The sequence below is a fragment of the Phyllobates terribilis genome, unplaced genomic scaffold (genome assembly GCF_046119375.1).
Source record: "Phyllobates terribilis strain yellow unplaced genomic scaffold, ASM4611937v1 Scaffold_5__5_contigs__length_657084704, whole genome shotgun sequence".
In the NCBI taxonomy this organism is placed as follows: Eukaryota; Metazoa; Chordata; class Amphibia; order Anura; family Dendrobatidae; genus Phyllobates; species Phyllobates terribilis.
The window spans coordinates 101621801-101645642 of NW_027362765.1; the positions used below are offsets into that span (position 1 = coordinate 101621801).

The 23842-nt window shown below is 45.3% G+C and overlaps 1 protein-coding gene across 1 annotated transcript in view; it reads right to left on the bottom strand.

Moving 5' to 3' along the window:
• SLC9A8 (solute carrier family 9 member A8) overlaps positions 1-16137 on the bottom strand; it is a 48042-nt gene extending 31905 nt beyond the window's left edge. The window contains exons 1-7 of the mRNA XM_073682630.1: positions 15996-16137; positions 13404-13579; positions 12988-13068; positions 2914-2972; positions 2623-2706; positions 2333-2434; positions 1335-1369 (exon numbers count right to left, since the gene is read on the bottom strand). Coding sequence (XP_073538731.1) covers positions 1335-1369; positions 2333-2434; positions 2623-2706; positions 2914-2972; positions 12988-13068; positions 13404-13579; positions 15996-16009 — 551 coding nt within the window. The 5' untranslated portion in view covers positions 16010-16137. The remainder of the gene's footprint in view (positions 1-1334; positions 1370-2332; positions 2435-2622; positions 2707-2913; positions 2973-12987; positions 13069-13403; positions 13580-15995) is intronic.
• Between the last annotated feature and the right edge of the window lie 7705 nt (positions 16138-23842).

Here is a 23842-nt window from a genome sequence, read left to right on the forward strand (position 1 = left end):
GCAGAGGGAAGGGAGGTGAGTAGAATCGTTTATTTTTTTGTGTGCAGCGTAATGGGGATGGGGGCGCCATGCATACCAGAATGAGGGGCGCCATGCATACCACGATGAGGGAGGAAGGGGGCCATACATACCAGGATGATGGGGGCCATGCATATCAGAATAAGGGGGGCCATGCATATCAGAATAAGGGGGGCCATGCATACCAGGAAGAGAGATGAGGGGGGCCATGCATGCCAGGATGAGGGGGGCCATGCATACCAGGATGAGGGGGGCCATGCATACCAGGATGGGGATAAGGGGTGCCATGCATACCAGGATGGGGATAAGGAGTGCCATGCATACCAGGATGGGGATAAGGAGTGCCATGCATACCAGGATGGGGATAAAGGGTGCCATGCATACCAGGATGGGGATAAGGGGTGCCATGCATACCAGGATAGGGGCCATAGATATCAGGATGGGGGATATTAACAGAATTAGGGGAAATTACCCCTATAACAGTGTCAGCAGCCCCCCTCCCCATTAGCAGTGCATAATGAGCACATTTTTTGCTTACATTTTTTTTCTAATTCCTCCTCTAAAACCTAGGTGCGTCTTATAGTCCGAAAAATACAGTATTTTTAACTTCACCCCTATGCTGATATAATTCACCAATAAAGAAGATTTTACTCTGTGAAGCTGGATTTTCCTTAAAGATGATACCAAATACAACCCATTATTAGAGGTGGTGCTGTTTCTGATAGAAATCAGCCATCTTCTTCTAATCTTGGACAACTCCTTTAAGGGTATGTACTCGTACATAAGGGTCAGAGATACCAAGCCTGTCCCCTACGCTATGGGAAAATCTGCAATGGAAATGGAGCAGATCTACACGTTTTCTATCTGCACTGGAGACTTCCCCCGCATTTCAGGGAAAGGTCTCGCGTGGACCCGACCTCATGATCCTTTCCATTGTTTCTCATCGGTGCCACGCTTTCTTTCCAGTACTATTGGTAAAGCTCTGCACACACTTCCCCTTTAGGCCGGGTTCACTTGTTAAACATTGCTTTACGTCTTAACTGAGATTTATCTTTTTGCTAAGAAGTAAAGAGAGAACTTCCTCTATTGTGGAAGTTTGATTATTTTTGCTCGACAGGGGCTGAGGTTGGCGGAGAGCGTACCAAGAGCAACAATTACAAGTGTTACCAAGTGACCACCATGCCACGCTTGTGCTTGGCACACACACACTTGTGTATTCACCCCCCTGCATCCCATTAACTCCCTAACGACGGCTGTATGCTGGCACCATGCCACATCTCATGTTACCGCCACATCATCCACATGCCTGAGATTACCTGTCAGTCATTGTTAGCTTGTAAATTACATCAGCCTGCAGGAAGAGAGAAGAACACAAAATATTAAAAGAAAAGGCTTCTGGTCTGCCACACTAACCACATACATGTGGATAAAATTTGCCCCGGGCCACAAGAGGCCTCTGTGGAGAAACAGAGTTTAGATGCAGTCGTAAAAAAAGTGGATAATTTTGCAAGGGATTACACTCTGAATTACAATGGGTAAAAGCTTGCATTGTCCATCTACAACATTTATAGGTCTTAGAGGACAGAGATTGGCTCGTGTGACCTTGAGGAACCAGTTGAGACACCTGTATGTGATCTCCATGACCGGCCATGATGAGGAAAGTAAAGAAGAGGAGTCCTATGTGACTTTTAAAGGCCCATCAGGGGGCCTATATTTGTTCTCTATGCCCAGCCATGACAAGGGATCTAGAGGAGGTCTTATATGACCTTTAGGAGCCAGTCAGGGGACCTATGTGAGGTGACTATGACCAGCCATGTTGAGGGATCTAGAGAAGGTCTTATGTGACCTTTAGAAGCCAGTCTGAGGGCCTATGCGTGGTGTCCATGACTGACCATGATGAGGAATCTAGAGCATATCTTATGTGAGCTTTAAGAGCCGGTCAGGGAGCCTATCTGTGTTGCCTATGACCGGCCATGATGAGTGAGATAGAGAAAGTCTTATGTGACATTTAGGGGCCAGTCAGAGGGCTTATCCAAGTTTTCTATGACTGCCCATGATGAGGGATCTAAAGAAGGTCTTATGTGAACTTTAAGAGCCAATTAAGAGACCTCGTGGTGGTGTCTATGACCAGCCATAATGAGGGCTCTAGAGCAGAGACTTGTGTTATGTTGTCCAGACCTTCCAGCTTAGTACAGCTACTGGTCTCAGCGAGGATCCCACCACGTAGACACAGAAGGAGTCCTAAATGTGATGCCATTACAAGACTATAGACACTTATAGTCCTCATTATATTGTCCAAGTAATACACACTTACTTTTCCAAGAAAAAAAATGCCACCGCCCACAATAAAGGCTGATATCGCCGTCCCGATAACAGCAAAAAGTGAGATGGAGCCAATGTTCTGGAAGAAGTTACCCTGGGAAAAAAGAGAGGAAATAAAGGGGATATCAATTAGATGTTGAAACGACTACACATCACAGAGAGCTCAGCATTATAAATACTCCACGAGTGTGTGGCGCCGGCAGAGGACAGGGGGTCACAAACTGATGAGAGAACACTAGATGGCTACCGGGGAGTCCGGCACATACCTGTACACAGCATTACCTTATGTAGAGAGTAACCAGACTCAAAGATGATGGGAGGCAGCAACAGAAGAAAAAACATGTTGGGCCTAAACATCTCCTCCTCCTGGGTAAAATAAAAAGAAAGCGGCTTCAATCTCACAAGTAATGAGGCTGCCATCGTCAGCAACATAAAGCCAAGCATCAATGGAAATCAATCTGATTTCGATGTGGAAATCTGCAGCTTTGGATGCGATTGGAGTACAACATTTGAATGGGTTTACAGTTCCTACAGATGGTGGCTGCACAGGTGCCGATGCATTCTCGTTCGTACCTTCCAGTTTGCTAGTTTCTGAGACTCGATGATTCGGATCACGGCACCCATCAGGATTCCTACAAACATACAAGACGAGAGCGATAAGGTGACAAGTTCACACAATGCAGATCTGCTACACACATACCCATGTCTGCAGGTGTAGGGAGAGGGATAGCCATGAATGCAGGCTAGGTGCCAGATTCCTCACCACGAGTCATCCCATAACCTGCTCCATTAAACTGAAATAATGTAGTTCCATAAGTGTAAACATCCTCTTATAATTGTGGATGTGGTTGTGCTCAGAATTAGCCAATCACATGTAAACTCATGTTAAATAGTAGTCAGTACACGGCCTCCATCATTTACAGTGATTCTGAGTAACCCCATATAGAGATTAACTTTTCTAGTAGAATTTTTCAAACATTTGTTTAGTTGCATTTTACCGCAAAAGTTATGGTCCTTAAACAGCTTACAACACAGCAAAGGGATCTCATTGTTGAAGTTTATCAGGAGAAGAGTACAAAAAGATTCCAATGGATTAGATATACCATGGAAAACTGAAGATGGTCATCAAGAAGTGGCAAAAATTTGGCACAACAATGACATTACCTAGAACTGGACATCCCTCAAAAAGACAAAAAGAAAATTGGTCCAGGAGGCTGCCAAGGGGCATACAGCAACATTAAAGGAGCTGCAGAAATTTCTGGAATGGCCCGGTCAAAGCCCAGACCAGAATCCAATTAAAAATTTGTAGGTTGATCTGAAAATGGGTGCAGTAAACAGGAGATGCCCTCGCAATCTGGCAGATTTGGAGTGCTACTGCAAGGCAGATTGGGCAAAGGTTGCCAATTCTAGATGCACCATGCTGATAAGTTCTACCTAAAAAAAAGAGTGAATGCAAACAAATTCAAAGGGGACTTCAAAAAAGGATTAGTTTAAGGGCTCTTTCACACATCCATGTTTCCATTACATGCGGTGACAGTTTCCACACGTATTGGAGACACTGACACACACAGACCCATTCAAATCTATGGGTCTGCGCACATGTCAGTGTGTTTCCACGGACTGTGTGTCCGTGTGCTCCACACGCTGACATGTCCGTTTTTTGCGGATGCACGGACCGCAAAAGTGTCCACACTGAACACACAAGGATGACAGCCGTGTGTCATCAGTGTGACACGTACTGGCGCTTGGGAATCAGTGTACAGTTAGCGCTGTTCCCAAGTGCCGGGTGCTGAATGCTGCCCTCATCATGGTTCCAGCCAGTGCTTCGATCAGCACCAGCAGGGACAATGATGAGGGTAGTAGTGTCTGCTCCCGCAGTGTCCACCTGTAAAAATAAGATTAAAAAAATAAAATCCATATACTCACCTGTCCTAAGTGTTCCCCGCTGTAATCCTGTGACCACTCACACCGGGGAGAAAGAGCCGCTACAGCGAGCGGCTCCGGAGTTAAGCTCAGGAGCGGTGTCCTGTCACTCACTGAGCTCAGCTCTGGAGCCACTTGCTGGAGTGGTTCATTCTCCCCGGCGTGAGCGGTCAGAGGATTACTGCGGGGGACATCTCCGGACAGGTGAGTAGAAGGATTTTATTATTTTAGTCTTATTTTTACACATGTACACTGCGGGAGCAGACACTACTACCCTCATCATTGTCCCTGCTTGCGCTGATAACAGCGCCAGCAGGAACCATGATGAGGACAGAGTTCAGCACCTGACGCTTGGGAACAACGCTAACTGCATCGCTGATTCACAGGCGCTGTTTCGTGTGATCCTGAGGCGGCACACAGTTGCCACATACGGACACGGATATTTCCGGTACCGGAAATATACGGACGTGTGAAACCGGCCCAAGGGTGTGCATATTTATAAAACTACATTATTTTAGTTCTATATTTTTCTTTTTCCATCCAAAAAAATTTCAGTTTGTTTCTTAATAGATACGTTCTACTTCCTTGATTTCCATAAATATATTTTCGCCTAAACAGAAAAGTGAAATAAAAGTGCTCCAGTATACTCTATGAGAAAGCCATCGACTGACACGTTGGCAGGTGGTTTATCACAGTGAGAACAACGTGATCGGCAACCTGAAATTGGACATGCGCAATCGATATCTCTCTCGACCATTAGGCAGCCGGTGCTCCCAAACTCATTAGTTTGTTGGCCAAACCCGTTGATATTGGAGGGTTCAGGTGACATTAGTCTAAGGTGTATGGGGGCCTTAGATCCCGAGGGAGACAATGTGCACATCATATAGATCCACATTGCAACCTCCTGCAATAAACTTCTGTCCATAACACCACCTCTCCTGTGTGCATAAAGTGAATACCAGTAAAATTAATATTTGGTAGCCCCTTGCCATGATGGTGTGAAGTCAAAGACTTACTAGCAGGGCTGTGGAGTCGGAGTCCATTTTGGTGGAGTTGGTATAAAATGGACCGACTCAGACTCCTAAAATATTTAATAAATTGGGTACATTAGTACAATGCAGTCTGACCTGTACATTTTTTCATAAGAATTTGGGAAAGTTATGAAATGTCCTATAAACGTCTGCTCTGTTCCTGACCTAAGGATCTAGGCTTTTATTTAAGATGAATCTGTGCTGCACTTTATGTACATGCTCAGTAATGAGGCCGTGCTGTGGAGTCTGAGTCATGAGTCAGGGAAATTGAGGAGTCGGAGGTTTCGCTTACCGCCTTCACAGCCCTGCTTACTAGGACAGCTAGAGCAGGGGGATGAGTGCTGCAGCGGAGGCGGGATAGCTATAGCTGGGGGTGGGGTGGAGGGGTATGACTGCTGCAGCAGAGGAGGGACAGTTAGAGAAGGAGGGTGACTGCTGCAGCAGAGGAGGGACAGTTAGAGAAGGGGGGTGACTGCTGCAGCAGAGGAGGGACAGTTAGAGAAGGGGGGTGACTGCTGCAGCAGAGGAGGGACAGTTAGAGAAGGGGGGTGACTGCTGCAGCAGAGGAGGGACAGTTAGAGAAGGGGGGTGACTGCTGCAGCACAGGAGGGACAGTCAGAGAAGGGGGGGTGATTGCTGCAGCACAGGAGGGACAGTCAGAGAAGGGGGGGTGATTGCTGCAGCACAGGAGGGACAGTCAGAGAAGGGGGGTGACTGCTGCAGCACAGGAGAGACAGTTAGAGAAGGGAGGTGACTGCTGCAGCACAGGAGGGACAGTTAGAGAAGGGAGGTGACTGCTGCAGCAGAGGAGGGACAGCTAGAGAAGGGCGGGTGACTGCTGCAGCAGAGGAGGGGTAGCTAGAGAAGGGGGGTGACTGCTGCAGCAGAGGAGGGACAGTTAGAGAAGGGGGGGTGACTGCTGCAGCAGAGGAGGGACAGCTAGAGAAGGGGGGAGTGACTGCTGCAGCAGAGGAGGGACAGCTAGAGAAGGGGGGTGACTGCTGCAGCAGAGGAGGGGTAGCTAGAGAAGGGGGGTGACTGCTGCAGCAGAGGAGGGGTAGCTAGAGAAGGGGGGGTGACTGCTGCAGCAGAGGAGGGACAGCTAGAGAAGGGGGGATGACTGCTGCAGCAGAGGAGGGACAGCTAGAGAAGGTAGGTGACTGCTGCAGCAGAGGAGGGACAGTTAGAGAAGGGGGGATGACTGCTGCAGCAGAGGAGGGACAGCTAGAGAAGGGGGGGTGACTGCTGCAGCAGAGGAGGGACAGCTAGAGAAGGGGGGGTGACTGCTGCAGCAGAGGAGGGACAGCTAGAGAAGGGGGGAGTGACTGCTGCAGCAGAGGAGGTGTAGCTAGAGAAGGGGGGGTGACTGCTGCAGCAGAGGAGGGACAGCTAGAGAAGGGGGGATGACTGCTGCAGCAGAGGAGGGGTAGCTAGAGAAGGGGGGGATGACTGCTGCAGCAGAGGAGGGTCAGCTAGAGAAGGGGGTGACTGCTGCAGCAGAGGAGGGACAGTTAGAGAAGGGGGGGTGACTGCTGCAGCAGAGGGACAGTTAGAGAAGGGGGGTGACTGCTGCAGCACAGGAGGGACAGTTAGAGAAGGGAGGTGACTGCTGCAGCAGAGGAGGGACAGTTAGAGAAGGGAGGTGACTGCTGCAGCAGAGGAGGGACAGTTAGAGAAGGGGGGGTGACTGCTGCAGCAGAGGAGGGACAGTTAGAGAAGGGAGGTGACTGCTGCAGCAGAGGAGGGACAGCTAGAGAAGGGGGGTGACTGCTGCAGCACAGGAGGGACAGTTAGAGAAGGGAGGTGACTGCTGCATGACCAGAATAGCAGAGTTGTGTTTGCAGGACTGATGTAGCAGTACTTCAACATTGATGATTGATGTAGATAATAAAGTGGATTGAAAATGACATATTAAGAGTTGGGATGCCGAGGTAAACGGATGCACAGGAGAAGAAACAGGACAGGCGTGTAACATCTTGATCTCTTTGCTTTACCAAACAAAAAAAATAAATAAGAGGAAAAAAAAGGAGACTACCATCTGGACCATTGTGACGTTCTCACAAAAACTGTACTAATTCAACTAATCGGGAGAATTGGACTGACGGGTGTGTGGATAATATAGCGTTACCCCTGTAGGTTTTCTAAATGTCTTAGATGATCTCAAGATCCCCCCAAAGATTTTTGACATGCTAGACATGGTGTATCTTAGAATTAAAAAACAAAATGAACCTGGCACTCCAAGATATGGTGAAAAGATTGTGGGAATTTATTTACATGATTCTTCAAAATTTATTTTTGACGTTTCGGCCTCATACGGCCCTCATCAGAACTGTAAATTAATCAGCAAAATTTAATCTGAATATATAACACATCCTCAAAATATACAACATAATTTATATAAGAATTCAAGTTTGTATAGTAAGTTCATATTACATACACAAAAAATAGTAGATGAGAGCAAGTGATGAGAGAGAGGATAATGGCTGAATACATTCAGTGTGATTTGCAGACATATAACTATACATTGGAGATATCAAAAAGAAAATGAAATACATGTCATCGTTACCAAGATGTTGCCCAATGGATGGATAGGAGATCAATCAAAGGCTGTAAGAGAAAGGGGAATAGTGCAAATCACTATAACTGTGCATTCTACCACATATGAACGTGTGTGAAGGACCTCAACAGCTAAATATTACTCACCAAAATCACTGGAGAGATGGGCATAAATGTAGTGGCGCTAAATTTGTTTTTCACTTTTCTTATTTTTCCTATAACTTCCTTTTTGCAAAATTCTGATTATACTCGAATTTCTACCCTTATTCTATTATATCATTAATCAGCAGTGTTTGTTTTGGTGGTTTAATTATATTCCACTTTCAGATTAGCATATAAAAGGCGCCCCTTATTATGCTGTCAAGCGTATCACTCCATGTATGTTGCATACTGTATTTTCCACCCACCAATAAGGCGCCTTATGGCGACAATTCTTACCCGGCACGTCACTTCCGGTGACGCGTCACATTACAGATCATGTGACTCTACCATTAGCCCACCAACATGGCGCCTAGTGGCGACATATTTCTCCTGGCGCTTCACTTCCTGTGACGCGACCAGGAGTTGATCATGTGACCTCCCAGCACCGGATCCACGTCATGATCCGGAAATGTAGGCATAACATATAAGCACGCTCAGCGTTCCAGTCCCACAGCGCATTATCCACATTTAGCGCCACTACATTTATGCCCATCTCTCCAGTGATTTTGGTGAGTAATATTTAGCTGTTGAGGTCCTTCACACACGTTCATATGTGGTAGAATGCACAGTTATAGTGATTTGCACTATTCCCCTTTCTCTTACAGCCTTTGATTGATCTCCTATCCATCCATTGGGCAACATCTTGGTAACGATGACATGTATTCCATTTTCTTTTTGATATCTCCAATGTATAGTTATATGTCTGCAAATCACACTGAATGTATTCAGCCATTATCCTCTCTCTCATCACTTGCTCTCATCTACTATTTTTTGTGTATGTAATATGAACTTACTATACAAACTTGAATTCTTATATAAATTATGTTGTATATTTTGAGGATGTGTTATATATTCACATTAAATTTTGCTGATTAATTTACAGTTCTGATGAAGGCCGTATGAGGCCGAAACGTCAAAAATAAATTTTGAAGAATCATGTAAATAAATTCCCACAATCTTTTCACCATATCTTGGAGTGCCAGGTTCATTTTGTTTTTTATGTACAGAGTGGAATCCTGTCTGGGCACCCAAAACAATAGGAGTGCCATGTAGCCTTATTGACTGTATCTTAGAATTAAAACATGAATATTGGTTTATAAAGCCGCTTATCCCACCAGGTCTCTACAGACTGATAACAGATGGTGTACAGATGAGAGTTTTGTTTTTTTTATAGTTTTTTCCTTTTGGATCGTCCTTCTTCCATTCTTCCATATAAGATATACAGTTGAAACCAGAAGTTTACATACACTATATAAAAAGACACATATGCATGTTTTTCTCAATATCTGACATGAAATCAGAATAAACCTTTCCCGTTTCAGGTCAATTAGGATTACCATAATTTTTAACATTTGCCAAATGCCAGAATTAATGAGAGAGAGAATGTTTTAAGGCATTTTTATTACTTATTGCAAAGTCAAAAGTTTACATACATTTCATTAGTATTTGGTACCATTGCCCATCGCCCTCAAACGTTTGGGATATCCTTCCACAAGCTTCTCACAGTAGTTGGTTGGAATTTGGGCCCATTCCTCCTGACAACACTGGGGTAACTGATCCAGGTTTGTAGGTCGCCTTGCTCGCACCTGCCTTTTCAGCTTTGCCCATAAATTTTCAATAGGATTGAGATCAGGGCTTTGTGATGGCCACTAAAAAAAAATTTACTTTGTTATCCTTAAGCCACTTTGTTACCATTTTGGCAGTATGCTTCGGGTCATTGTCCATTTGGAAGACCTATTTCCGCCCAATTTTTAACTTCCTGAGTGATGTCTTGAGATGTTGCTTCAGTATTGCCACATAAATCATCCTTTCTCAAGATGCCATCTATTTTGTGAAGTGCACCAGTCCCTCCTGCAGCAAAACAACCCCATAACATGATGCGGTCACCCCCGTGTTTCACAGTTGGGATGGTGTTCTTAGGCTTCCAAGCTTCTCCCTTTTTCCTCCAGACTTAACGATGGTCATTATACCCAAAAAGCTCAATTTTAGTTTCATCAGACCACAGGACATGTCTCCAAAAATTAAGGTCTTTGTTCCTGTGTGCATTTGCAAACATTAATCTGGCTTTTTTAAGTTTCTTTTGGAGTAATCGCTTCTTCCTTGCAGAGTGGCGTTTCAGCCCATGTTGATACAGTACTTGTTTCACTGTGGATATTGACACATTCTTACCAGCTTCCACCATCATATTCACAAGGTCTTTTCATTTTGTCCTTGGGTTGATATGCACATGTCGGACCAAAGCACTGTTCATCTCTGGGACACAGAACCCGTCTCCTTCCTGAGCGGTATGATGGCTGGACATTTCCATCTTGTTTATACTTGCATATAATGGTTTGTACAGATGAATGAGGCACCTTCAGGTATCTTGAAATTGTACCCAATTATGAGCCAGACTTTTGCAAGTCCACAATTCTCTTCCTGATATATTGGCTGAGTTCTTTAGACTTTCTCATGATGCTACTACACAAAGAAGCAGTGTGTTTCAGGTGTGCATTAAAATACATCGACAGGTGTGTCTCTAATTTACTCAGATGTTGCCAAAAAACCTATCAGAGCTTCCAAACACATGACATCATCATATGGGCAGTACAGAATTGTTTAAAGGCATAGTCATCTTAGTGTATGGAAACTTTTGACTTTGCAGTAAGCAATAAAAATGCCTTAAAACATTCTCTTTCTCTCATTATTCTGGCATTTGGCAAATATTAAACATTATGGTAATCCTAATTGACCTAAAACAGGAAAGGTTTATTCTGATTTCATGTCAGATATTGAGAAAAACATGCATAAGTGTCTTTTTATATAGTGTATGGAAACTTCTGGTTTCATCTCTATCTATTCACAGCCATCACATGGGATACATTGATCCAAAAAATAAGTATTTAATGATAATTAGGTTCCCGGGAAATATTAAGAACAGCGCTGTCCTAGCTGACCGCTCTCTTGTGTAGCTTTTAATATATTTAATCTTGATTTTAACTTCATTAGCGTCGCACAAAGTCCCATATACGTATGACAGACGCTCTGTATAATGCAGTGCTGCAGCATAGACAGAAAGACGGGTACTTGTGTGCAGGCACCTTGAGAAATTCCCAATCGGGAAGTGGGATCCATCGGGGAAGGATGCCTGCTCACATGGCCCTCTTCTACTCCGCTATAGATCTGCAATTCTGTTAAGCCTTTTGCGCTTCTGTCAGAATTAAATAGTTTCTCCATGTCGCCGACCATGCGACCTATTAATCAAGCTTACAATGTGCTGGATTATTGGATGCTGTGTGGAAGAAATACTTATAACTCGGCTTTAATGTTGAATACGACCAGCGGGAGCCAGGCCCCCAGTGTACAGTAATTGCATCGTATAGGAGACTTATCGTCTTGATTACACCCCCAGAGTACTGAAGGAGATCGTAGAAGAAATTTTAGAACCTCTCTCCATAATCTTTGAAAATTCTTGGAGAACAGGAGAAGTACCAGAAGACTGGAGAAGAGCAAATGTTGTTCCTATCTTCAAAAAGGGGAAGAAGGTGGACCCAGGGAACTATAGGCCGGTGAGTCTGACTTCTATACCAGGAAAGATCTTTGAACAAATTATTAAACAACATGTATGTAAGTACCTGGATAAGAATGAAGTGATTAACCAGAGTCAGCATGGGTTTGAAACTAACAAGTCATGTCAGACTAACTTAATTTCCTTCTATGACAGAATCACTGACTGGGTGGATCAGGGAAATGCTGTAGATATAGTATATCTTGACTTCAGCAAAGCATTTCACAAAGTATCTCACACCATCCTTATTGAAAAAATGACCAAGTATGGAATGGACAAGGCAACTGTTAGGTGGATTCATAACTGGCTTAGTGATCGGACTCAAAGAGTGGTAGTAGATGGCTTCACATCCAGTTGGATGAATGTCTCAAGTGGGGTACCACAGGGCTCTGTCCTGGGACCTGTATTGTTCAACATATTTATCAATGATTTAGATGAAGGAATTGAGGGTAAACTGATTAAATTTGCTGATGACACAAAGCTAGGAGGGATAGCTAACACTAGAGAAGAGAGAGAGAGGCTTCAAAAATACCTAAATAAACTGGAGCAGTGGGCAGCAACTAACAGAATGGTTTTTAACAGGGAAAAATACAAAGTACTACATCTGGGCAATAAAAATGAAAAAAGCATATACAGAATGGGAGGAACAGAGCTAAGCAACAGCACATGTGAAAAAGACTTAGGTATACTAATAGATCATAGACTGAACATGAGTCAACAGTGTGATGCAGCAGGAAAAAAGGCAAATACAATTCTGGGATGTATTAACAGAAGCATACAGTCTAGATCACGTGAAGTCATTATCGCACTTTACTCCTCTTTGGTCAGACCTCATCTGGAATACTGCGTCCAGTTTTGGGCACCACATTTTAAAAAAAAGACATTGACAAACTGGAGCAAGTTCAGAGAAGAGCGACCAGAATGGTGACTGGTCTGCAAACCATGTCCTATGAGGAACGGTTACAGGATTTGGGAATGTTTAGCTTGCAAAAAAGAAGACTGAGAGGAGACTTAATAGCTGTCTACAAATATCTCAAGGGCTGTCACATTGTAGAAGGATCATCTTTATTCTCATTTGCACAAGGAAAGACTAGAAGCTATGGGATGAAACTGAATGGGAGAAGATACAGATTAGATATTAGAAAAAACTTTTTGACAGTTAGGGTGATCAATGAGTGGAACAGGCGGCCAAGAGGGGTGGTGAGTTCTCCTTCAATGGAAGTCTTCAAACAGAGGCTGAACAGATATCTGTCTGAGATTATTTAGTGAATCCTGCTTTGAGCAGGGGGTTGGACCAGATGACCCAGGAGGTCCCCTCCAACTCTACCATTCTATGATTCTATGATTCCAGCACCTCCCCTCAGACTACTACTTATATTGAACTCTTACCCAGTGAGACCACCGCAACACTCTCTGGTAGGAAGTGGAGTCTGTATTTGATGAGCAGATGAACCAATATGATGCAGATTGCTGAGAGAAAAAGAGTAGGAGATTAATGGGAGACAGCTTACTGTACAGCCCTACATTATAAGCCCTCTTTAGCCACTATTGGGACAATCATTGGCCATTACATGCTAAAGCCCCACGCCTCCTAGCAGTCATGTGCCACTGCCCTTCATCTAGGAAGAAAATGTTAAGAGCTACTTGTAATCACAGCTAAGATTGCTTTGAGACAGGAGATGAATTTTCATACTGAAGACTGACCTTTACCCAGAAGGACGATGCTGGGGGCAGCCTGAACTGAAGCACCCCAACATAGAACGGCCAAACACTGGACACTACCACAGAAGATGGACAACACTCACCCAGGACAAGGAGACTGAAGAAGATGGACATGCCGCTAGACTGCTCCTCTTGTTGCGCCTGCACCCCAGTCTGGACAGGAATGATGGGCTTGGCGGGGGTGGGGAGCACCATCTTTGTAATTGCCAATGTGGTAAGGAGAGTGCTATTAAAATCCCCATGGCTGTCATTTTTCATCCTACAGAATGGACAAGCTCAAAGTTACATACCTGCATATTTTATAATATATATATATATATACATACAGTACAGACCAAAACTTTGGACACACCTTCTTATTTAAATATTTTTCTGTATTATCATGACTTTGAAAATTGTACATTCACACTGAAGGCATCAAAACTATGAATTAACACGTGGAATTATATACTTAACAAAAAAGTGTGAAACAACTGAAAATATGTCTTATATTCTAGGTTCTTCAAAGTAGCCACCTTTTGCTTTGATGACTGCTTTGCACACTCTTGGCATTCTCTTGATGAGCTTCAAGAGGTAGTCACCGGAAATGGTTTTCACTTCACAGGTGTGCCCTGTCAGGTTTAATAATTGGGATTTCTTGCCTTATAAATGGGGTTGGGACCATCAGTTGTGTTGTGCAGAAGTCAGGTGGATACACAGCTGACAGTCCTACTGAATAGACTGCTAGAATTTGTATTATAGCAAGAAAAGAGCAGCTAAGTAAAGAAAAATGAGTGGCCATTATTACTATAAGAAATGAAGGTCAGTCAGTGCGAAAAATTGGCCAAACTTTGAATGTGTCCCCAAGTGCAGTTGCAAAAACCATCAAGCGCTTCAAAGAAACTGGCTCACTTGAGGACTGCCCCAGGAAAGGAAGACCAAGAGTCACCTCTGCTTCTGAGGATAAGTTTATCCGAGTCACCAGCCTCAGAAATCGCAGGTTAACAGCAGCTCAGATTAGAGACCAGGTCAATGCCACACAGAGTTCTAGCAGCAGACTCATTTCTACAACAATTGTTAAGAGGAGACTTTGTGCAGCAGGCCTTCATGGTAAAATAGCTGCTAGGAAACCACTGCTAAGGACAAGCAACAAGCAGAAGAGACTTGTTTGGGCTAAAGAACACAAGTGGGACATTAGACCAGTGGAAATCTGTGCTTTGGTCTGATGAGTCCAAATTTGAGATCTTTGGTTCCAACCACCGTGTCTTTGTGCGACGCAGAAAAGGTGAACGGATGGACTCTACATGCCTGGTTCCCACCGAGAAGCATGGAGGAGGAGGTGTGATGGTGTGGGGGTGCTTTGCTGGTGACACTGTTGGGGATTTATTCAAATTTGAAGGCATCCTAAACCAGCATGGCTACCACAGCATCTTGCAGCAGCATGCTATTCCATCCGGTTTGCGTTTAGTTGGACCATCATTTATTTTTCAACAGGACAATGACCCCAAACACACCTCCAGGCTGTGTAAGGGCTATTTGACCAAGAAGGAGAGTGATGGGGTGCTACACCAGATGACCTGGCCTCCACAGTCACCAGACCTGAACCCAATCGAGATGTTTTGGGGTGAGCTGGACCGCAGAGGGAAGGCCAAAGGGCCAAAAAGTGCTAAACATCTCTGGGAACTCCTTCAAGATTGTTGGAAGGCCATTTCTGGTGACTACCTCTTGAAGCTCATCAAGAGAATTCCAAGAGTGTGCAAAGCAGTCATCAAAGCAAAAGGTGGCTACTTTGAAGAACCTAGAATATAAGACATATTTTCAGTGGTTTCACATTTTTTTGTTAAGTATATAATTCCACATGTGTTAATTCATAGTTTTGATGCCTTCAGTGTGAATGTACAATTTTCAAAGTCATGAAAATACAGAAAATCTTTAAATGAGAAGGTGTCCAAACTTTTGATCTGTACTGTATGTATATATATATATATACACACACACACACACATATCTACAGTGCTAGTGCATGGACACCGCACCGCTCCGCGTCTAACACGAAGACACTACGCCGCTCCGCGTCTAACACGAAGACACTACGCCGCTCCGCGTCTAACACGAAGACACTACGCCGCTCCGCGTCTAACACGAAGACACTACGCCGCTCCGCGTCTAACACGAAGACACTACGCCGCTCCGCGTCTAACACGAAGACACTACGCCGCTCCGCGTCTAGTGCACAGTCACTGTACCGCTCCACATCTCCATACACAGACACTACGCCGCTCTACGTCTAGTACACACAATATGGACCCAATCTGGTCCACCACACTGTGCAATATACGGTCACGGGTTGCATAAAGCGACTTATGAAGAAACGACTTGTGTTGGTCACACACAGATCTGTCATTACAGCAGGGCTGATCACAGCTCGGAAGCCCCAGCCCCATAGAGGCGGCATGTACAGCCGTCACGGACCCCATTCATTCTCCACATTACCAGTGATAATGATCAGGCTGACATCAATGCACATTTCCAACCAGCAGCTCACACTGACAGCGGCCAGGACAGTGTGAGAAAATGAGCCTTTAATGGGTGGCAAAACATAGAAATAATAAGGTTGTGGCGTCCTCTTATCACCCGCAGCCGCCGCCATTACACCCCACTACCGGGTCACACCATATAAGAAGCTTAACACTTACTCCGCCTCCGCCATATTGGAACACCTCGGCGAGGGTGTACGGGGTCATAGAGTCCAGAGTAGAGAGCGCCGCCTCCTGGTGACGTCATACAGTCAGGGTCGGGAAGGCTGAGGTGCCGGAAATGGTGAGACGTCGCTTGTTACCATGGAGACACGTCAGTGATGCGGAACTGCGTGACGTGTGAGATCCTGGTGTGTAATTCCTATATCCTGGTGGGAGGGGCTGAGAGCAGTGACTGGTCAGTCCAGGCTGTGAGCGGTGACTGGTCAGTCCTGGTGGGAGGGGCTGTGAGCGGTGACTGGCCAGTCCAGGCTGTGAGTGGTGACTGGTCAGTCCTTGTGGGAGGGGCTGTGAGCGGTGACTGGTCAGTCCTGGATTTGAGGGGCTGTGAGTGGTGTCTGGTCAGTCCTGGTGGGAGGGGCAGTGAGCAGTGACTGGTCAGTCCTGGTGGGAGGAGTTGTGAGTGGTGACTGGTCAGTCCTGGTGGGAGGGGCTATGTGCAGTGACTGGTCAGTCCGGGCTGTGAGTGGTGACTGGTCAGTCCGGGCTGTCAGCGGTGACTGGTCAGTCCGGGCTGTCAGCGGTAACTGGTCAGTCCTGGTGGGAGGGGCTGTGAGCGGTGACTGGTCAGTCCGGGCTGTGAGCGATGACTGGTCAGTCCAGGCTGTGAGCGGTGACTGGTCAGTCCTGGTGGGAGAGGCTGTGAGCGGTGACTGGTCAGTCCGGGCTGTGAGCGGTGACTGGTCAGTCCGGGCTGTGAGCGGTGACTAGTCAGTCCTGGTGGGAGGGGCTGTGAGCGGTGACTGGTCAGTCCGGGCTGTGAGCGGTGACTTGTCAGTCCGGGCTGTGAGCGGTGACTGGTCAGTCCTGGTGGGAGGGGCTATGAGCGGTGACTTGTCAGTCCTGGTGGGAGAGGCTGTGAGCGGTGACTGGTCAGTCCGGGCTGTGAGCGGTGACTGGTCAGTCCGGGCTGTGAGCGGTGACTGGTCAGTCCTGGTGGGAGGAGCTGTGAGCGATGACTGGTCAGTCCTGATGGGAGGGGCTGTGAGCGGTGACTGGTCAGTCCGGGCTTTGAGCGGTGACTGGTCAGTCCTGGTGCGAGGAGCTGTGAGCGGTGACTGGTCAGTCCTGGTGGGAGGGGCTGTGAGCGGTGACTGGTCAGTCCGGGCTGTGAGCGGTGACTGGTCAGTCCGGGCTTTGAGCGGTGACTGGTCAGTCCTGGTGCGAGGAGCTGTGAGCGGTGACTGGTCAGTCCTGGTGGGAGGGGCTGTGAGCGGTGACTGGTCAGTCCTGGTGGGAGAGGCTGTGAGCGGTGACTGGTCAGTCCGGGCTGTGAGCGGTGACTGGTCAGTCCGGGCTTTGAGCAGTGACTGGTCAGTCCTGGTGCGAGGAGCTGTGAGCGGTGACTGGTCAGTCCTGGTGGGAGGGGTTGTGAGCGGTGACTGGTCAGTCCTGGTGGGAGAGGCTGTGAGCGGTGACTGGTCAGTCCGGGCTGTGAGCGGTGACTGGTCAGTCCGGGCTTTGAGCGGTGACTGGTCAGTCCTGGTGGGAGGAGCTGTGAGCGGTGACTGGTCAGTCCTGGTGGGAGGGGCTGTGAGCCGTGACTGGTCAGTCCTGGTGGGAGGAGCTGTGAGTGGTGACTGGTCAGTCCTGGTGGCCCCCACATGGTCCTCCGCAGGTCAACTGAGGGGAATTCACCTCACCCCAACCCCCACTGCAAAGCCAAGCTTCTTTTTTTCTCACCGTCATGGATGAGCCATCACTTTTTATGTTTTCGCCCATGTAGCTCCATGAGGGCTTGTTTTTTGCGGTTTTGAATGACATCGTTCATTTTACCATATAATATTCTGAAAAATGTGGGGGGGGATTCCAAGTGCGGTAAAATGTTGAAAACAAAGCCAGTCCGCAATTTTTTTTTTGAGGAGGGAAGGTTTGTTATTACGGCATCCATTGTGTGGTAAAATGACCCGACACCATTATATTTGGGTAGTAAACTTGTACTTGTTTATATGGGTTGTTTTTCTTATATTTTATTGGCTTAACCTCAGTCTTTCATAGTTTTTTCCTCCCCTTCTTCCAAGAGCCATATCTTTTTTATTTTTCCGTCCCCATAGACATATGAGGGCTTGTATTTTGCGAGACGAGTTGTACTTTTGAATGACACCATTCATTGTATCATGTAATACACTGGAAAGCGGGGAAAAATTCCAATTGTGGCGAAATAGCAAAAAAAGCGCAATTCTGCAATTTTTTTTGTTTGTTTCATTTACAGCGTTCATTTTACGATAAAACTGACCTGGCAATATGATTCTCCAGGTCGGTATGATCACGCAGGTACCAAACATGTATAGTTTTTGTTTTACTTAACCCCTTAAGCCCCGCGGGTGGTTTGCACGTTAATGACCGGGCCAATTTTTACAATTCTGACCACTGTCACTTTATGAGGTAATTACTCTGGAACGCTTCAACGGATCCCCCTGATTCTGAGATTGTTTTTTCGTGACATATTGTACTTCATGATTGTGGAAAAATTTCTTCGATATCACTTGCGTTTATTTGTGAAAAAAACGGAAATTTGGCGAAAATTTTGAAAATTTTGCAATTTTCAAAATTTGAATTTTTAAGCCCTGAAATCAGAGCGATATGTCACACAAAAGAGTTAATAAATAACATTTCCCACATGTCTACTTTACATCAGCACAATTTTGGAACCAAAATTTTTTTTTGTTAGGGAGCTATAAGGGTTAAAAATTGACCAGCGATTTCTCATTTTTCCAACAAAATTTACAAAACCATTTTTTTAGGGACCACATCACATTTGAAGTCACTTTGAGAGGTCTTTATGACAGAAAATACCCAAAAGTGACACCATTCTAAAAACTGCACCCCTCAGGGTGCTCAAAACCACATTCAAGAACTTTATTAACCCTTCAGGTGCTTCATAGGAATTTTTTGAATGTGGAAGAAAAAAATGAACATTTAACTTTTTTCACAAAAATGTTATTTTAGACCCAATTTTTTTTATTTTCACAGGGGTAACAAGAAAAAATGGACCGCAAAATTTGTTGTGCAATTTCCCCTGGGCACGCAGATACCCAATATTTGGGGAAAAAACACTGTTTGGGCGCACTGTAGGGCTCGGAAGGGAAGGAGCGCCATTTGACTTTTTGATTGTAAAATTTGCTTGAATAATTAGCGGACACCATGTTGCGTTTAGAGAGCCCCTGTGTGCCCAAACATTGGAGCTCCCCCACAAGTGACCCCATTTTGGAAACTAGACCCCCCAAGGCACCTATCTAGATGCATAGTGAGCAGTTGCAACCCTTCACAAATTGATTCGTAAAAATGAAAAAGTGAAAAAAAAAACACTTTTTCATTGTTACGAATCAATTTGTGAAGCACCTGGGGGTTCCAACTGCTCACTATGCATCTAGATAGGTGCCTTGGGGGGTCTAGTTTCCAAAATTGGGTCACTTGTGGGGGAGCTCCAATGTTTGGGCACACAGGGACTCTCTAAATGCAACATGGTATCCTCTAACAAATTGAATGGAAAATCGCCTCAAATTGTTAGCGGACACCACATTGCGTTTGGAGAGCCCCTCTGTGCCCAAACTTTGGAGCTCCCCCACAAGTGACCCCATTTTGGAAACTAGACCCCCCAAGGCACCTTTCTAGATGCATAGTGAGCACTTGGAACCCCCAGGTGCTTCACAAATTGATTCGTAATAATGAAAAAGTGAAAAAAAAAACACTTTTTCATTTTTACGAATCAATTTGTGAAGCACCTAGGGGTTCAAAGTGCTCACTATGCATCTAGATAGGTGCCTTGGGGGGTCTAGTTTCCAAAATAGGGTCACTTGTGGGGGAGCTCCAATGTTTGGGCACACAGGGACTCTCCAAATGCAACATGATATCCGCTAACAATTTGAGCCGACAATTTGTTAGCGGATATCATGTTGCATTTGGAGAGTCCCTGTGTGCCCAAACATTGGAGCTCCCCCACAAGTGACCCCATTTTGGAAACTAGACCCCCCAAGGCACCTATCTAGATTCATAGTGAGCACTTGGAACCCCAGGTGCTTCACAAATTGATTCATAAAAATGAAAAAGTGTTTTTTTTTTCACTTTTTCATTATTACGAATCAATTTGTGAAGCACCTGGGGGTTCCAAGTGCTCACTATGCATCTAGAAAGGTGCCTTGGGGGGTCTAGTTTCCAAAATGGGGTCACTTGTGGGGGAGCTCCAAAGTTTTGGCACAGAGGGGCTCTCCAAACGCAATGTGGTGTCCGCTAACAATTTGAGCCGATTTTCCATTCAATTTGTTAGCGGATACCATGTTGCATTTAGAGAGTCCCTGCGTGCCCAAACATTGGAGCTCCCCCACAAGTGACCCCATTTTGGAAACTATACACCCCAAGGCACCTATCTAGATTCATAGTGAGCACTTGGAACCCCAGGTGCTTCACAAATTGATTCATAAAAATGAAAAAGTGTTTTTTTTTTCACTTTTTCATTTTTACGAATCAATTTGTGAAGCACCTGGGGATTCCAAGTGCTCACTATGCATCTAGATAGGTGCCTTGGGGGGTCTAGTTTCCAAAATGGGGTCACTTGTGGGGGAGCTCCAATGTTTGGGCACACAGGGGCTCTCCAAACGCAACATGGCGTCCGCTAACAATTTGAGCCGATTTTCCATTCAATTTGGTAGCGGACACCATGTCGCGTTTGGAGAGCCCGTGATGTGCCTAAACAGTGGAGCTCCCCCCACAAGTGTCCCCATTTTGGAAACTATACCCCTCAAGGATTTTATTAAGGTGTATAGTGAACATTTTGAACCCAGAGGTACGGCACAGAATTTGTTTACATTAGGTCATCATATTGAATAAGTTGTCATTATTCTTGAGCGCAAGTGCTCGCTACTTGAGTTTGCATCGGGTACTCAGGTATGCACCATGTACAGCGTGTGCTCGAGTGACATGCTCGAGTCCCTGCTCCGCATGTTTCACGGTTATTAGACACCCAAAAAAAAACATGCGGGGATCGCTCGTGCATGGCAGGCAATCCCCCTAAAGTTTTTTGGCCGCGAAGCATATGGGGCAGAGACTCGAGCATGTCACTCAAATACCCACGATACTCAATGCATACCAGAGCACCCGATGCAAACTCAAGTAGCGAGCACTTGCTCTCAACACTAGTCGCCATATCGTCATCTTTGTTTCTTACTTTTGAAAAAAATCCCAACCCCAGCCCTAGCCCTAGCACAACCCTAGCCCTAGCACAACCCTAACCCTAGCACAACCCTAGCCCCAGCACAACCCTAGCCCCAGCACAACCCTAGCCCCAGCACAACCCTAGCCCCAAACCCAGCCCTAACCCTAGCCCAATCCTAACCCAAGAGTTTATTTTTGACGCCGTTCCTTCTGCGGTATAAGTGATTAGACGACTTTATTCTTCGGGTCGGTGTGATTACAGCAATGCCAGAATCATATGGGGTTTTTATGACTGACAGCTGTTACACACTAAAAGACGCATTTTTTGTAAAATCTAGTTTTTGCATCGCCATATTTTGAGAGCTATAATTTTTCCAGATTTTGGCAGACAGTCATGTGACGGCTCGTTTTTTGCGGGATGACTTGACGTTGTTATTGGTGCCATTTTCAGGCACGTGACATTTTTTGATCGCTTTCTATTCCGATTTTTGGGAGGCAGAATAAACAAAAACCAACAATTCAGGAATTGTTTTTTTTTTTTTTTTTTTTATTCTGTTCCGCGTGTGGTAAAATTGATGAGGTAGCTTTATTCTTCTGGTCAGTACGTTTACAGCGGTACCACATTTGTATAATTTTTCTATGTTTTGGCGCTTATACACAATAAAAGCTATTTTATAGAAAAAAATATTTTTTAGTATCGCTTTATTCTGAGAGCTATAACTTTTTTATTTTTCGGCTGATGGAGCTGTATGGCGGCTTGTTTTTTGCGGGACAAGATGACGTTTTCAGCAGTATCATTTTTATTTATATGCGTCTTTTTGATCGCGTGTTATTCCACTTTTTGTTTGGCGGTATGGTGATAAAGCATTGTTTTTTGCTTCATTTTTTTTTTTTTTACCGTGTTCACTGAAGGGGTTAACTAGTGGGACAGTTTTATAGATCAGGTTGTTCCGGACGCGGCGATACCAAATATGTGTACTTTTATTGTTTTTTTTTTGTTTTTTTTATAATAATATTTATTGATGGGTACATTATATTTTTATTTTTGGTGTATTATTTTTTTTATTTTTTTATAATATTTTTACACATTTTTTTTTTTTCCACTTTCACACAGTTTATACACTTTATTACTTTGTCCCACTCTGGGACTTTCACTTTTTTTTTTCTGATCGCCTGCATGGCACAGGAATGGAGCACCATCCCTATGCCATGAAGGCTGTCAGAAGTGCACAGTGTGAAGATTGCTTGGAGATGCACTGCGCATGTCCAAGCAATCTTCCTGCTCTCTGGTGACCCGGATGTTGTCATGATGACATCGGGTCGTCATGGCAACACCCGGGAAGCCTTTGCAGACTGCGCTGGAAGCCGGAAGAGGAGGTGAGTATCGCCGATCACCTCCCCTTGCCCCCGCAATGCCGCGATCGACTTCGATCGCAGCATCGCGGGGGTTAATGTGCTGGGAGCGGTGCAGGACCGCACCCTGCATATAGTACCGGGTGTCAGCTGTGACAATCAGGTGACACCCGGCGGCGATCGCGCCCGCACAGCCTGTGTGCGCGCGCGATCGCGATGACGTACTAATACGGGTCTGGCTCTTAAGTCCCAGGGCACAGACGCGTATTAGTACGTCAGATGTTATTAAGGGGTTAAAGGGGTTTCCCACAAGCAAAGTTGATTTTAATCAATAGATCTTGGAATAATAATACATTCTACAATTGGATGTGTATAAATAAAATGTTCCTGTGCTGAGATAATCTTATAAATGTGTCCCTGCTGTGTACTGTGTAATGTCTGTGTCTGACCGTGCAGGGACCTGGTCTGATCATACCACATCTCCTGGGCAGGGGGGGGAGCTAAAGAGTATACAGACATTACAGGGGATCACAGATGATTCTTTCTTTGAAGTAAAACATTGTTTAAAAACAGGCAGCGAAATGTTTTACCTCACAGAAAGAATCAGCAGTGATCCCCCGCTGTAATGTCTGTATCCTCTTTTGCTTCTCCCCTGGGTGATTTGAAATTATATATATATATTTTTTTTTTTTTCATATTTTTCAAAACAATTTTTTTATGGTATGTGTTAGGCTATGTGCCCACGATGCGGAAATGCTCCGGATTTTTCCTGAGCGTTTCTGCATCTCCCTGGCAGAAAAAACGCATGTGGATTGTATGTCACGGGTGTGTTGCCACGAAGATCGTCACGAGTACACAGCCTGACTTCTCGCAGCTGACTTGTTGGTGCTTTGTGTTTCTCGGCAGTGAGGGAGTTAATTCTCTCTCTCTCTCTGGGCTAGATGAGGTCCAGCCTCGCCCAGCTGCAATCAATACTTCTGTAGTGAGACTCCTTCATATACCTGCTGGTCTGTCTGGGAGGTGTCGGTGAAAGCATTTCATTCAGACTGACAGAGCGGATCGTGGTGTTTGGAGTTGCTGAGATAAGTGTACTTGGAAGTGTTTTTTCCCTTTCCTCGCTTTATCATTTATCTCCTTTCCCTTTGGTTTTCCCTCTGTTGTAGTTGAGAAGTTGTTTGTATGCAAGGTGGTTTTGGTTTTTCCCTTGTACTGTCTCGTTCGTCTAAATACTGTGTTTGGGCATATTATTTCTTGTTCCCTTTGGTTGTGATCGGGGTCCTTCT